This window comes from Anomaloglossus baeobatrachus, chromosome 5 (genome assembly GCF_048569485.1).
Source record: "Anomaloglossus baeobatrachus isolate aAnoBae1 chromosome 5, aAnoBae1.hap1, whole genome shotgun sequence".
In the NCBI taxonomy this organism is placed as follows: Eukaryota; Metazoa; Chordata; class Amphibia; order Anura; family Aromobatidae; genus Anomaloglossus; species Anomaloglossus baeobatrachus.
The window spans coordinates 85,077,400-85,093,225 of NC_134357.1; the positions used below are offsets into that span (position 1 = coordinate 85,077,400).

At 46.9% G+C, this 15,826-nt stretch overlaps 1 protein-coding gene across 2 annotated transcripts in view; it reads left to right on the forward strand.

Annotated features, from left to right (window-relative positions):
- The window catches only part of JMJD1C (jumonji domain containing 1C), a 342,620-nt gene extending 328,627 nt beyond the window's left edge, over window positions 1–13,993 (forward strand). For both annotated transcript variants that reach the window (XM_075348655.1, XM_075348656.1), the window contains 5 exons: window positions 57–179; window positions 8,396–8,538; window positions 9,113–9,289; window positions 9,622–9,753; window positions 13,050–13,993. In XM_075348655.1, the coding sequence (XP_075204770.1) occupies window positions 57–179; window positions 8,396–8,538; window positions 9,113–9,289; window positions 9,622–9,753; window positions 13,050–13,139 (665 nt within the window). In that variant the 3' untranslated portion in view covers window positions 13,140–13,993. The remainder of the gene's footprint in view (window positions 1–56; window positions 180–8,395; window positions 8,539–9,112; window positions 9,290–9,621; window positions 9,754–13,049) is intronic.
- The last annotated feature ends 1,833 nt before the right edge of the window (window positions 13,994–15,826 follow it).

Consider the following 15,826-nt stretch of genomic DNA (forward strand, 5'->3'; position numbering starts at 1 on the left):
AGCTCCAGTAATTGTCAGACTTAGTTTTAACTTGTTTTTATTTTGTTTACATGCAGGAGTGATTGCCACCAAGGATCATGACACCGGCACAACAAACCTTCATATAGAAGTGTCAGATATGGTGAACATCCTAGTCTATGTTGGAGCTGTCAAAGGCAACGTGGCTGCTAGTAAAACGGGTATGTGACCTCTGCAACTCATTAGGCTACCTCTTTAGTTTATAACAGCTTGTCCTACACCTGCTGTAAAAGGAGCAGCATTTGTGCATTGGGGCGTTTCTTTTATTTGTGTGTAAATCATAGCAAGAACCATAATTCTACCATCGTGTGTGATCACACTCTTAAAATAATCATGTCCCTAACAGTTTAACTGGAATTATCCAAATAAGAATATAAAAGCCATTCTGTCAGCAGATTTCACAACATAAAATGCATACATGATTATATAGCTCTTTAGACCTGACTAGTATGGTGTGCTTACTGGGAAAATCTGTAAGAATGGCTGTGTAATAATCCTTAGTGAAAATATAACTGCTTAATATTAAAATGAGCATGTGTGGACATTCTGACATACATTTTCAAAGTAAGCACATCAGCCTCCTCAGGTGCAAGTTACAGTTAGGTCCAGAAATATTTGGACAGTGACACAATTTTCGCGAGTTGGGCTCTGCATGCCACCCCATTGGATTTGAAATGAAACCTCTACAACAGAATTCAAGTGCAGATTGTAACGTTTAATTTGAAGGTTTGAACAAAAATATCTGATAGAAATTGTAGGAATTGTACACATTTCTTTACAAACACTCCACATTTTAGGAGGTCAAAAGTAATTGGACAAATAAACCAAACCCAAACAAAATATTTTTATTTTCAATATTTTGTTGCGAATCCTTTGGAGGTAATCACTGCCTTAAGTCTGGAACCCATGGACATCACCAAACGCTGGGTTTCCTCCTTCTTAATGCTTTGCCAGGCCTTTACAGCCGCAGCCTTCAGGTCTTGCTTGTTTGTGGGTCTTTCCGTCTTAAGTCTGGATTTGAGCAAGTGAAATGCATGCTCAATTGGGTTAAGATCTGGTGATTGACTTGGCCATTGCAGAATGTTCCACTTTTTTGCACTCATGAACTCCTGGGTAGCTTTGGCTGCATGCTTGGGGTCATTGTCCATCTGTACTATGAAGCGCCGTCCGATCAACTTTGCGGCATTTGGCTGAATCTGGGCTGAAAGTATATCCCGGTACACTTCAGAATTCATCCGGCTACTCTTGTCTGCTGTTATGTCATCAATGAACACAAGTGACCCAGTGCCATTGAAAGCCATGCATGCCCATGCCATCACGTTGCCTCCACCATGTTTTACAGAGGATGTGGTGTGCCTTGGATCATGTGCCGTTCCCTTTCTTCTCCAAACTTTTTTCTTCCCATCATTCTGGTACAGGTTGATCTTTGTCTCATCTGTCCATAGAATACTTTTCCAGATCTGAGCTGGCTTCATGAGGTGTTTTTCAGCAAATTTAACTCTGGCCTGTCTATTTTTGGAATTGATGCATCTAGATGTGAACCCTTTGTATTTACTTTCATGGAGTCTTCTCTTTACTGTTGACTTAGAGACAGATATACCTACTTCACTGAGAGTGTTCTGGACTTCAGTTGATGTTGTGAACGGGTTCTTCTTCACCAAAGAAAGTATGCGGCGATCATCCACCACTGTTGTCATCCGTGGACGCCCAGGCCTTTTTGAGTTCCCAAGCTCACCAGTCAATTCCTTTTTTTCTCAGAATGTACCCGACTGTTGATTTTGCTACTCCAAGCATGTCTGCTATCTCTCTGATGGATTTTTTCTTTTCTTTGTCGCTCCATTGGGAGACCCAGACAATTGGGTGTATAGCTTCTGCCTCCGGAGGCCACACAAAGTATTACACTTTAAAAAGTGTAACCCCTCCCCTCTGCCTATACACCCTCCCGTGCATCACGGGCTCCTCAGTTTTTATGCTTTGTGTGGAAGGAGGCACACATCCACTCATGCTCCCATTTTAGTCAGCAGCAGCTGCTGATTTTATCGGTTGGAAGAAAAGAGGGCCCCCGGCATGCTCCCTTCTCACCCCACTAAGTCGGCGGTGCTGTTAAGGTTGAGGTACCCATTGCGGGTACAGAGGCTGGAGCCACATGCCGTTTTCCTTCACCATCCCTTAGAGGCTCTGGGAGAAGTGGGATCCTAACCGGTCATCCATTCACTGGGACCGGGCTCCCTCCGCAGCCCCTGGGGGAATCTGCTGGACGGGAGACTTTGTATCATCAGGGACAGGGCCCTGCATCTAAAGGTACTCTGTGTCCCCATGGGGACGGTGCATGGAGCGCTTGTTTCACAGACGCTGCAGCTGCTGCTGGTTTTGTGACGACCGGGACTTCCGCGCCGACCGCGCCTGTTTGTCGGCCGCGCTATTAAATTTAGTCCCCGGCTTCATGCGGCCTAGTACCATAACTCCCGCCCCCGGGCCTGCCAGTCAGGGGTAAGGGCGGGACGGTCGACCTGACGTCGGCAGTGAGGGCTGGAGCATACTTTAGGTTCCCAACCCCCCCCCCCCCCCCCCACCCCTCACTGATCACTGTGGGGCACCAGATTCCCGCACTTTACTAGTCGCCGCCCACGGCTCCCTCCTCCCCTGAGAGCTCCGGCAGCCATTTTTACAACACATTCTGCCGGTGGAGGATTTCAGGAACGAGCTCTGCAGCTCTGGGAGGCCCAAGGCAGGGAATCTGGTGGACACACACCGCTTTGGGCGGTTGGTAAGCCACACCGGTCACCCGGTGCTGGTCCCCCTAGGGTGCCGAAGTATATATATATATATGTGTATATATATATAATATATATATATATATATATATATATATAATATATATATATATATATATATATATATATATATATATATATATATATATATATATATATATATATATATATATATATATATATATATATATATATATATATATATATATATATATATATATATTATATTTTCTCTGTTCGGCCGAGTTGTTTTGCTTTTGGCTATATACCCTCAGTGATCACTCTCCTAGGAGACAACAGCATGTCGTCCGCAGGGAGCAAGGGCGCTAAGGCAAAGGGTTATTTTGCAACCTGTACCTCTTGTGCGGCTATGTTACCTGCAGGTTCCACCTACCCTCACTGTGAGCAATGCTCGGCCCCTGTTGCACTCGCTCAGCCGGAGCCTCGGGCACTAGTGGGACCCTCGGCTCAGGCAGAACCGCCTGCTCCCCCTGTCCAGGTGGCAGGGACAGAGTTTGCAGTTTTTGCTGAGAAACTCTCTGAGTCTTTCACAATCCATGGCTCAGTCTATGGACAAATGGTCTGCTAAGCTACTAGAAGCCTTGCAGTCCAAATCGGTCCTTACACAGGCCCCGGGCACTGTTGGATCATCGCCTCCAGGCCCCACTCGGTTTGCGCCGCAGCGTGCTCCCGGGGTGGCCCCTAGGTCTCACGTGGAGGACTCCGGCACGGACCACAGTCCCAGACCGGCTAAGCGGGCTCGCTGGGAATCTTCCCCGACTTCCTCACGCTGCTCGGGGTCTCAGCTTGAGGACTCTGTGGAGGATGAGGCGGATGTCGCAACTCAGGGCTCTGACCCTGACGTTGCTCTCAATCTTGATACACCGGAAGGGGACGCCATAGTAAATGACCTTATAGCGTCCATCAACCAGGTGCTAGATCTTTCTCCCCCACCTCCACCTATAGAGGAGTCGGCTTCGCAGCAGGAGAAACACCAGTTTAGGTTTCCCAAACGTACACGCAGTGCGTTTTTCGATCACTCTAACTTCAGAGATGCTGTCCAGAAGCACAGAGCATTTCCGGACAAGCGCTTTACTAAGCGCCTTAATGACACACGTTACCCCTTCCCCTCTGACGTAGTTAAGGGTTGGGCTCAATGTCCCAAGGTGGATCCTCCAGTCTCTAGACTGGCGGCTAGATCTGTAGTATCAGTTGCAGATGGCTCATCGCTCAAGGATGCCACTGACAGGCAGATAGAGCTCCTGGTGAAATCCATCTATGAAGCCACAGGCGCGTCTTTTGCCCCGGCCTTTGCAGCCGTGTGGGCACTCCAAGCTATCTCAGCTTGTCTGTCTGAGATTAATGCGGTCACACGTACCTCTGCTCCGCAAGTTGCGTCTTTGACTTCTCAGGCGTCGGCTTTTTCTTCCTACGCCATGAACGCCGTCCTGGACTCTGCTAGCCGTACAGCGGTAGCATCCGCTAATTCGGTGGCAGTCCGCAGGGCCATGTGGCTACGCGAATGGAAGGCAGACTCTGCTTCCAAGAAGTTCTTAACCGGTTTGCCGTTTTCTGGCGACCGATTGTTTGGCGAGCGATTGGATGAAATTATTAGGGAATCCAAGGGAAAGGACTAGTCCTTACCCCAGTCCAAACCGAAGAGACCTCAGCAACGGAAAATACAATCGAGGTTTCGGCCCTTTCGGCCCTCAGCCAAGTCCCAATCCTCCTCGTCCAAGAGGCCAGAGAAGGGCCAGAGGAACTCTTATGCGTGGCGGTCTAAGTCACGTCCCCAAAAAAACGCCGGAGGCACTGCCCCCAAGGCGGCCTCCTCATGACTTTTGGCCTCCCCAAACCGCATCCTCGGTCGGTGGCAGGCTCTCCCGCTTTTGCGACGCCTGGTGGCCACATGTCCAAGACCGATGGGTGAGAGACATTCTGTCTCACGGTTACAGGATAGAGTTCAGCTCTCGTCCTCCGACTCGTTTCTTCAGTACATCTCCGCCCCTCGAGCGAGCCAATGCACTTCCTGGGGAAGATGGTGGCAGCAATGGAGGCAGTCCCCTTCGCGCAGTTTCATCTGCGCCCACTCCAATGGGACATTCTCCGCAAATGGGACAGGAGGTCGACGTCCCTAGACAGGAACGTCCCTCTTTCCCTTGCAGCCAAAACCTCTCTTCAGTGGTGGCTTCTTCCCACTTCTGTCGCAGGGAAAATCCTTCCTGCCCCAAACCTGGGCTGTGGTCACGACGGACGCGAGTCTGTCAGGGTGGGGAGCGGTTTTTCTCCACCACAGGGCTCAGGGAACCTGGACTCATGTAGAGTCCTCCCTTCAGATCAATGTTCTGGAGATAAGGGCAGTGTATCTAGCCCTAAAGGCGTTCCAGGAAGTCCGGCGGATTCTGCTGTGGGCGGAGGCCACAGCCTCCACCATCTCCGCAGTTCACATCCCGGGCGTAGAAAACTGGGAAGCAGACTTTCTCAGTCGCCAGGGCATGGACGCGGGGGAATGGTTTCTTCACCCAGACGTGTTTCGAGAGATCTGTCGCCGCTGGGGAACGCCGGACGTCGATCTCATGGCGTCCCGGCACAACAACAAAGTCCCGGCATTCATGGCACGGTCTCAAGATCACAGAGCTCTGGCGGCGGACGCATTAGTTCAGGATTGGTCGCAGTTTCGACTGCCTTATGTATTTCCCCCTCTGGCGATGCTGCCCAGAGTGCTGCGCAAAAACAGGTCCGACTGTCGTCGCGCCATTCTCGTCGCTCCAGATTGGCGGAGGCGGTCGTGGTACCCGGATCTGTGGCACCTCACGGTGGGTCAACCGTGGGCGCTCCCAGACCGCCCAGACTTGCTGTCTCAAGGGCCGTTTTTCCATCTGAATTCTGCGGCCCTCAACCTGACTGTGTGGCCATTGAGTCCTGGCTCCTAGCGTCCTCAGGGTTATCTCAAGATGTCATTGCCACTATGAGACAGGCCAGGAAACAAACGTCCGCCAAGATCTATCACAGGTCTTGGAGGATCTTCTTATCCTGATGCTCTGATAAGGGTTTTACCCCCTGGCCCTTTGCCTTACCCACCTTTCTTTCATTCCTTCAATCCGGAATGGACAAGGGTTTGTCTCTCGGCTCTCTCAAGGGACAAGTATCGGCGCTATCCGTATTTTTTTCAAAAGCGTCTAGCCAGGCTTCCGCAGGTCCGCACGTTCCTGCAGGGAGTTTGCCACATAGTCCCACCTTACAAGCGTCCGCTGGAACCCTGGGATCTTAACAGGGTGCTAACGGCTCTTCAGAAACCACCTTTCGAGCCGCTGCGGGATGTCTCTTTATCACGTCTTTCGCAGAAGGTGGCATTTCTAGTGGCAGTTACATCGCTCCGTAGAGTGTCGGAGCTGGCAGCGCTGTCATGCAAAGCCCCCTTCCTGGTTTTTCACCAGGATAAGGTGGTTCTGCGTCCGGTCCCAGAATTTCTCCCTAAGGTGGTATCCCCTTTTCATCTCAATCAGGATATCTCCTTACCTTCATTTTGCCCTCATCCAGTTCACCAATGTGAAAAGGATTTGCACTCGTTAGATCTGGTGAGAGCACTCCGGCTCTACGTGTCTCGCACGGCGCCCCTGCGTCGTTCAGATGCGCTCTTTGTCGTTGTCGCTGGCCAGCGTAAGGGTTCGCAGGCTTCCAAGTCAACCTTGGCTCGGTGGATCAAGGAACCGATTCTTGAAGCCTACCGTTCTTCTGGGCTTCCGCTTCCTTTGGGGCTGAAAGCCCATTCTACCAGAGCCATGGGTGCGTCCTGGGCATTGCGGCACCGGGCTACGGCTCAGCAGGTGTGTCAGGCAGCTACCTGGTCTAGTCTGCACACTTTCACGAAACACTATCAGGTGCATACCTATGCTTCGGCAGACGCCAGTCTAGGTAGGCGAGTCCTTCAGGCGGCGGTTGCCCACCTGTAAGAGGGGGTCGTTTTCGGCTCTTTTTATCGAGGTATTCTTTTACCCACCCAGGGACTGCTTTTGGACGTCCCAATTGTCTGGGTCTCCCAATGGAGCGACAAAGAAGGGAATTTTGTTTTACTTACCGTAAATTCCTTTTCTTCTAGCTCCTATTGGGAGACCCAGCACCCGCCCCTGTGCCCTTCGAGCTGTTTGTTCTTTTGTGTACACATGTTGTTCATGTTGAATTGTTCTTTTGGTTCATGGTTCAGTTCTCCGAACATCCTTCGGATTGAATTTACCTTAGACCAATTTATAAGTTTCCTCCTTCCTGCTTTTGCACCAAAACTGAGGAGCCCGTGATGCACGGGAGGGTGTATAGGCAGAGGGGAGGGGTTACACTTTTTAAAGTGTAATACTTTGTGTGGCCTCCGGAGGCAGAAGCTATACACCCAATTGTCTGGGTCTCCCAATAGGAGCTAGAAGAAAAGGAATTTACGGTAAGTAAACAAAATTCCCTTCTTTTTTCAGCCTCAGGATGTTCTGCTTCACCTCAATTGAGAGTTCCTTAGACCGCATGTTGTCTGGTCACAGCAACAGCTTCCAAATGCAAAACCACACACCTGTAATCAACCCCAGACCTTTTCACTACTTCATTGATTACAGGTTAACGAGGGAGACTCCTTCAGAGTTAATTGCAGCCCTTAGAGTCCCTTGTCCAATTACTTTTGGTCCCTTGAAAAAGAGGAGGCTATGCATTACAGAGCTATGATTCCTAAACCCTTTCTCCGATTTGGATGTGAAAACTCTTATTGCAGCTGGGAGTGTGCACTTTCAGCCCATATTATATATATAATTGTATTTCTGAACATGTTTTTGTAAGCAGCTAAAATAACAAAACTTGTGTCACTGTCCAAATATTTCTGGACCTAACTGTATATTTAGTAAAGAACAGAGTGCAGCTTGTAGTGTGAAATGAAGTGACAGGTCCACTTTAAAGGATTATCCCCCTCCTGAATAGGTGATAACTTGCTGGGACCCCCACAGATCCCAAAAATGGGGGTTTGAAATCTGCCTCAGTGGAAAGGAGCTTTAGAACTGCTTGACATAGTAGAGTGCCATAGACAGTAAATGGAGTCTTGTTCTTTGGTCTGGTGGGATCCCAATTATTGACAAGTTATCACCTATCCATGTTGTCAAAGGTTCATTTACATAAAACCGCAAAACCCTTTTAAGGCTTCATACTGATTAAGGATATCACTGGCGGGCACAAACCGAAAAGGGCCAATGTGCAAGAACAATATATGGGCCCTTTGCTGCCCAAGAACTCCTAAGAATGCAAAATTTCACCTTCTTTGGGTGCAGAAGTGGCCCCTCTTACCACCTGGGCCTCTGTGTAGCACAGGTTGCACCAATGATATGTCTGCCCCTGCAGGATATATTATATAGTGCGTATAGTACAAGTGAGGAAAATGTAATGCAGCACAAAGTGATGATATTTCTGAAAACTAGAAGGGTCGCCTCTATCAATCTGTGTTTTTCGACTTTTTGGAAAATTAAAACTCACATGCTTGGTCTCTGAGAAGCTTCTCGATTCGCTCTTTTACTTGTTGTGACAAATACATTATTACTTATGTCAGTTAATGCTCATTAGCACCTTTCTTTTTTCAGCTGTAGTCAAGAAGTTTGAAGAAGAAGAAGACATGGATGAAGGTTTGAAGAAGAGACTGAAGGACCCCATTGAGGCCCCGGGTTCTCTTTGGCACATTTACGAGACTAAAGACGCAGATAAAATCCGAGAGTTTCTCTACAAGGTGACGTTACCGTGACTGCTGCACATGTATCCAAAAATGGGTGACTTTCCTATGGCATCTAAAAATAGAGGAATCGCCACAAATATAATAATTTCTGATATTTCATAGTCCATATTCTTAGTTATACCAGGTAGTAATGAGAGGATTCAGTGAGTAATGTGAATTCTAAAAAAAATAGAACAAGAATCCAGGAGGTAACGGAGCAAAATCTCCTTGTTCTGGAGCTGCTGAGCGCCGGCCAGGAGATCTGCAGAGTGTCTGCCAGTGCTGGGCTAAGGTTCTGCCATTACGTCTGCTTTCCTTGGGAATGTTGAGAAACTTTGTCAGAATTTGATTTTCCTACGGTTAGATCCTGTGTAATTTCTCAGAATTTCCATTTTAGCACATTTTTACACAAGGCGAAATATTCTAAAGCAAAATGTGGTCTTCACAGGGGACTACAGTTTGGAAAGGGACTCTGTTGTGTTCTGGCATGAATGTTACAGGAGGGGGGGGGGGAGAAGTATAAACTGCTGTACAGCCCTGATCTCACCACAACAAACAATAAAGGTGGATGTATGTCTTCTCTTTTTAGGCTGCAAAAGAGCAGTGCCTCGAAATCCTTCCGGACCATGACCCAATACGAGACCAGAACTGGTACCTGAACAAGAAGCTCCGCCAAAGTCTTCTTGATGATTATGGCGTGAAGAGCCACACACTTGTCCAGTTCCTTGGAGACGCAGTCATACTGCCTGCAGGGGCCATTTACCAGGTGAGGAGTTGGTATAAAGTTTTAGTATAAACCTCAGATTTGATGTAGATGGAGTACAAAGATGGCTTATTCCAGAGGATACTGAATTAGAGAGATAATCTTCCTGAAAAGAATGGCATCTAGCTAAGAATATCGTTGTGCTATGAAGTCTAAGGGATGCCAGGGGCCGTCATACAAGCTCTATGTTCAGAGACTAGATGTGTGTAATAACGGTTTATGGGACAATCACAGTCTCGCCAAGATGATCCTGATACGGCCGATGAATGGCGGCACGTGCGCCTCCACCAGTTGTAGACTGTCACTTACACGTTTTGCTCTTATGTTTGCAACAGGTGCAAAATTTTCACAGCTGCATCCAAGTGACTCAAGACTTTGTGTCCCCAGAACATCTTGTTCACTCATTTCATTTAACTCAAGAGCTGAGGCTTTCTAAAGAAGAAATCAATTTTGATGATAAATTGCAGGTAAGAAGCGTACAGGCACAGTGTCCTGCAGTCCTCGCTCACATTGGCAAGAGAGCGCTGTCATTATCGAACGATTATTTGACAAATATGAATGCCTGGCAAAAATGAGGTCAGGATTTTTAGCATAAAAACAAGTTTGATTCACGGTCACAGTGTCCATGTTCCGCTGTAGCTGTGCACTGAAGAGGTCATAGAAAACAGTACAAAAGAGGAAAATACAGGTTAAGACTGAAATGTAACAGCATCTTCTATGCACAAGGTCACGGATTCGCATTCAGGATAAACTGGCCCAGCTACATCCTCCAGTCCATAATTATTGGTGGCAGTTTATCTTCTGTGTACAATGAGGATAATTAGTGCACACGTTTATTGCATGACTCCCATTCGGGCTGTTTACTTGCACTAACATATTTTTCGGTTTATAAGACTCATCCCAAATTTAGAGTGAACAAAAAGGGGTCTGTCTTACAATCCGGTGGTTTCTTAACAGGAGCGGGCAGTAGAGCAGGGTCACAGGAGGCAGGGGTGGTGGTGGAATAGGGCGATGCTGTGCGGCGGGTCCCTAGATGCTCTCTGCGAGTGCAGTGAGGCAGGCAACCTCCAGGACCTGTCGGCGGTGCAGGCTTCAAAGAAATGATGCCTGAAGTCTGCGTGTGCGCAGATGGAGGTCTCTGCTCAAGATCTCATCTGCGCATGTGCTGCCTCCAGGTGCCATTTTCCTTAATGCTGCTGCTGGGAGATCATTGGGTCAGGGGCGGCGCGTGCACAGATGAGATCTTGAGCCAAGAGCTCAATCTGCGCACACGCAGACTCCGAGCGCCATTATTTGAAGTCTGCACCTCCAACATTTTCAGGATGGTGCCTGCATCTTCAGCACTGCAACCCCTCTCCACCACCCTCGGTAAGCGATCTTCGGATTATAAGATGCATCCCTCATTTTCCGTCCACATTTTTGGGACGAAAAGTGCGTGTTCTAATCGGAGAAATATGATGGTTGCTTAAGGAAATGTTGACCGGTCATGTCTGATTTCGAACTGTTGCTCTTTGTTCTTCTGGAGTTAAGCGCCAGATGTCTTGTAGAGAACACAGGACCGATTGGTTGGGCGAGCAATCTTGCGTATGGGAGAATTAGCTAAGGCTCACCTCACATCAGCGGTATTTTGCCGCAAAACCGGATCCGTTACTGTGTTTCAGTTAAATTCATATGCAATGGAATCGCAGTAAGATGCGGTCACATGCGGTTGTGTATGACGCACGCAACTGCATGTGACCGCATCTTGCCCCGATTCCATTGGAAATGAACTGAAACTCATTTGTAACGGATCCGGTTTTGCAGCAAAATACTGCTGATGTGAAGTGAGCATAAAGCGGGCTTTACATGCTACGATATATCTAACGAGATGTCGGCGGGGTCACGTCACTGACGCACATCCGGCCTCGTTAGTGATATCGTAGCGTGTGACAGCTACATGCGACGGTGAACGAGCAGAAATACTCACCTTCTCGTTCATCGTTGACACGTCGCTCATTTTCAAAAAATCGAGCGTCCGGTTGTTCATTGTTCCCAAGGCAGCACACATTGCTCCGTGTGACACCCCGGAAACTATGAACACAACTTACCTGCGTCCTGCCGGCAATGCGGAAGGAAGGAGGTGGGCAGGATGTTTACGTCCCGCTCATCTCTGCCCCTCCACTTCTATTGGCCGGCCGCTGTGTGACGTCGCTGTGACGCCGAACGTCCCTCTCCCTTCAGGAAGTGGATGTTCGCCGCCCACAGCGAGGTCGTTTGGAAGGCAAGACGTGTGATGGGGGGTTACAACATTGTGCGACACTGGCAACAAATTGCCTGTGCCGCACAAACGATGGGGGCGGGTGCGATCGCATGATTAATTGCAGCATGTAAAGCAGGCTTAAGATGAGTGTTGACCGAATGATCAGCCGTATCCTCGTTCAACAGCCATCTAATGTGTATGGGGGCCCTAACCTTGGTACTATGTTGCAAAAACTAGAATCTATACGAGCATTGCCCTAGAAACTAAAACTTTATCAAGATCTATTGTCAATGCACAGCATTAACAAACTGCTGACCGGCAATATTTTTTTTTATCGCCTGATTACACATACTGACCCACTTCAGGTGTGCACTGAAAGATATGAAATAAAACAGTAGTGCCATTATTCTCAGAAACACAGGTCTCTCTTACAAAGGACGACGTGCGGCGATCTTGTGTGTAATGCAAAAGATCATTTCAGCCAACAATGGAGTGTCTCATTTTGTGTAAATTTGGAGAAAATACTAATTATTAGTTTTAAGCTTTTCAAATGGTCATTGATTTATTGAAAAGAGCAGAAAGTTTGTAAATTCTGCTACTAAACTGAATTTGCAGTGGGGTAGAATAATTTTCTTTACATTGTAATCTAATAAGAGTATGTCAGAGCGATAGATTGGGATATTTTTTAAATGCACCCTTAGGGGCACTTTGCACACTATGACATCGCAGGTGCGATGTCGGTGGGGTCAAATCGAAAGTGATGCACATCCGGCGTCACTCTCGATATCGTAGTGTGTAAAGCATTTTTGATACGATTAACGATCACAAAAGTGTCGTAATCGTATCATTGGTGTAGGGTCTGGCATTTCCATGAATTTGGAAAGACCGATGTTACGATGTTGTTCCTTGTTCCTGCGGCAGCACATATCGCTGTGTGTGAAGCCGCAGGAGCAAGGAACATCTCCAACCTGCGTCCCGGCTGGCTATGCGGATTGCGGAAGGAAGGAGGTGGGCGGGATGTTTACGTCCTGCTCATCTCCGCCCCTCCGCTTGTATTGGCCGCCTGCTGTGTCACGTCGCTATGACGCTGCACGACCCTCCCCCTTAGGAAGGAGGCGGGTCGCCGGCCAGAGCGACGTCGCAGGGCAGGTAAGTGCATGTGAAGCTGCCGTAGCAATAATGTTCGCTACGGCAGCTATCACCATATCATCGCAGCTGCGACGGGGGCAGGCACTATCGCGCTCGGCATCGCAGCATCGGCTTGCAATGTCGTAGTGTGCAAAGTGCCCCTTACACTTTAAGGCAGATGTCAGCACCCTGTAAACCCCATGTGTTGTGAAACTACATCTCTCTCGGCGTGCGTGACAAACCTATGACGGGGCATGCTGGTAGTTGTAGTTCCAGAACAGCTGGATTGCCTTCTATTTTATTTTTTTTTATTTTTAGTGCATACAAAAGTCTGCCGCTCGATAGTATAACTATCTGGATATAATGACCTGATTTCTATCCAATTTGTCTTGCCAGGTAAAAAACATCTTGTATCATTCAGTCAAAGAAATGGTAAAATCATTGAAGATTCACGAAGAGGAAATGGAAGACATGGAGGAATCTTAGTTTTTGTTTTTCGCTGGAGATGGAGATTCTTATGCTGAGAAAGAATTCTACAGATAAAGGGACTCGCTGTTCTATCATCAGTGCCAAGAAACTCTTTTCTCCAAGTATTTCCTTGTTACTGACACCACACCAGTATAACACGGTCACCACAGATGTGACCAGCCTCCCCCGCAGGGCAGGACGCTCATTACAGGCCTCCCCAGCGCTGCAGGAGCCAGCACGATCAGAGCCATCACACCGTGCTACAATGTAACATACTGTATATTAAGAGTTTGTGAAAAAAACAAGAAAATGTCAGATTTAAATGTATTTATTTTTTTGAAAAAAAGAAAAGAAAACAAAAAGTTATATGCTATATTGTTGATCAAATGTAAATGTGACTTGTATAGTTTGCTAAAAATAATTTGGATATTTTTCACTACATTGACACAATAACTGTGAGGGTAAAACAGAAATCACCAGCTATTGCCTGCATTTGGAAGCATTCATAACATAATCTGAAAGATTACTGCCAAATACCTGTAAACTTTGTACAATATAAGATATAACACGGTATTAATAAGACACTTCAGTGATTTTATTGAAGCCGACTCAATGTATAATTAGACATTTAAAGAAGATGTAATTTATTTGAAACGAGTTGTCTCATTTTTTGGTAAAAATTTGTGACATTTTGAAGCTAAATAAAACTTAATATGCTCTGTAAATATATACATATATACATTCAATGATGTATTTTTTTAAAACATTGGCTTGCTTTAATTTGTTAAAAGTGCAAGTGTTCCACATGCTTTGTACATTGAAGTTCAAAGGGGTTTTACATTTTCCATTAAAAAGAATTTCTCAAATGTTTACTCGATGTACGTGTCTATTGTGCAGGCGGCGACTACTCCCGTCCCATGTGGTGTAAAGTATTAACCTGCGGAAAGAGCCAGGATACAAAAAAAAAAACTCTTGGCAGCAGTGCAGCCTCACATGCAGATTTTGATGCATTAGAAATGACAAGCAATCTGCAAAACCTGCATGTGTTAATGCAACCTTTGAGTTCTATTGATCTAAAAATCTTGCAACTGTGAAAAATAGCTCCCTAGTGGTGGCACCAGGCAGCTCAGATTGGGCTGGCTTCTTTTATTCTTGCACAGTGGAGCATCCATACAGTGTTCCCATCTTACAGACTCAGTTGTCCAACCACCCATCTAACACATTGGGCAGCCCGCAAGCCACATCCGACCCCTTGGCTGTTCCAGTCTGGCCCACAGACTGAGACAGCCGAAAAGTGCAAAACACTGAGCCACCCTGTGCCCTCCACAGCTGCTACCCAACCACCCCATGTCACCACTATTCGCATCCTGATGTTCTGTGTGGGGTTCCTGGAGCATATAGAAGGCTGTGTGAGGCTTCTAGAGTATATACAGTTAGGTCCAGAAATATTTGGACAGTGACACAAGTTTTGTTATTTTAGCTGTTTACAAAAACATGTTCAGAAATACAATTTTATATATATAATATGGGCTGAAAGTGCACACTCCCAGCTGCAATATGAGAGTTTTCACATCCAAATCGGAGAAAGGCTTTAGGAATCATAGCTCTGTAATGCATAGCCTCCTCCTTTTTCAAGGGACCAAAAGTAATTGGACAAGGGACTCTAAGCGCTGCAATTAACTCTGAAGGCGTCTCCCTCGTTAACCTGTAATCAATGAAGTAGTTAAAAGGTCTGGGGTTGATTACAGGTGTGTGGTTTTGCATTTGGAAGCTGTTGCTGTGACCAGACAACATGCGGTCTAAGGAACTCTCAATTGAGGTGAAGCAGAACATCCTGAGGCTGAAAAAAAAAGAAAAAATCCATCAGAGAGATAGCAGACATGCTTGGAGTAGCAAAATCAACAGTCGGGTACATTCTGAGAAAAAAAGGAATTGACTGGTGAGCTTGGGAACTCAAAAAGGCCTGGGCGTCCACGGATGACAACAGTGGTGGATGATCGCCGCATACTTTCTTTGGTGAAGAAGAACCCGTTCACAACATCAACTGAAGTCCAGAACACACTCAGTGAAGTAGGTGTATCTGTCTCTAAGTCAACAGTAAAAAGAAGACTCCATGAAAGTAAATACAAAGGGTTCACATCTAGATGCAAACCATTCATCAATTCCAAAAATAGACAGGCCAGAGTTAAATTTGCTGAAAAACACCTCATGAAGCCAGCTCAGTTCTGGAAAAGTATTCTATGGACAGATGAGACAAAGATCAACCTGTACCAGAATGATGGGAAGAAAAAGGTTTGGAGAAGAAAGGGAACGGCACATGATCCAAGGCACACCACATCCTCTGTAAAACATGGTGGAGGCAACGTGATGGCATGGGCATGCATGGCTTTCAATGGCACTGGGTCACTTGTGTTTATTGATGACATAACAGCAGACAAGAGTAGCCGGATGAATTCTGAAGTGTACCGGGATATACTTTCAGCCCAGATTCAGCCAAATGCCGCAAAGTTGATCGGACGGCGCTTCATAGTACAGATGGACAATGACCCCAAGCATACAGCCAAAGCTACCCAGGAGTTCATGAGTGCAAAAAAGTGGAACATTCTGCAATGGCCAAGTCAATCACCAGATCTTAACCCAATTGAGCATGCATTTCACTTGCTCAAATCCAGACTTAAGACGGAAAGACCCACAAACAAGCAAGA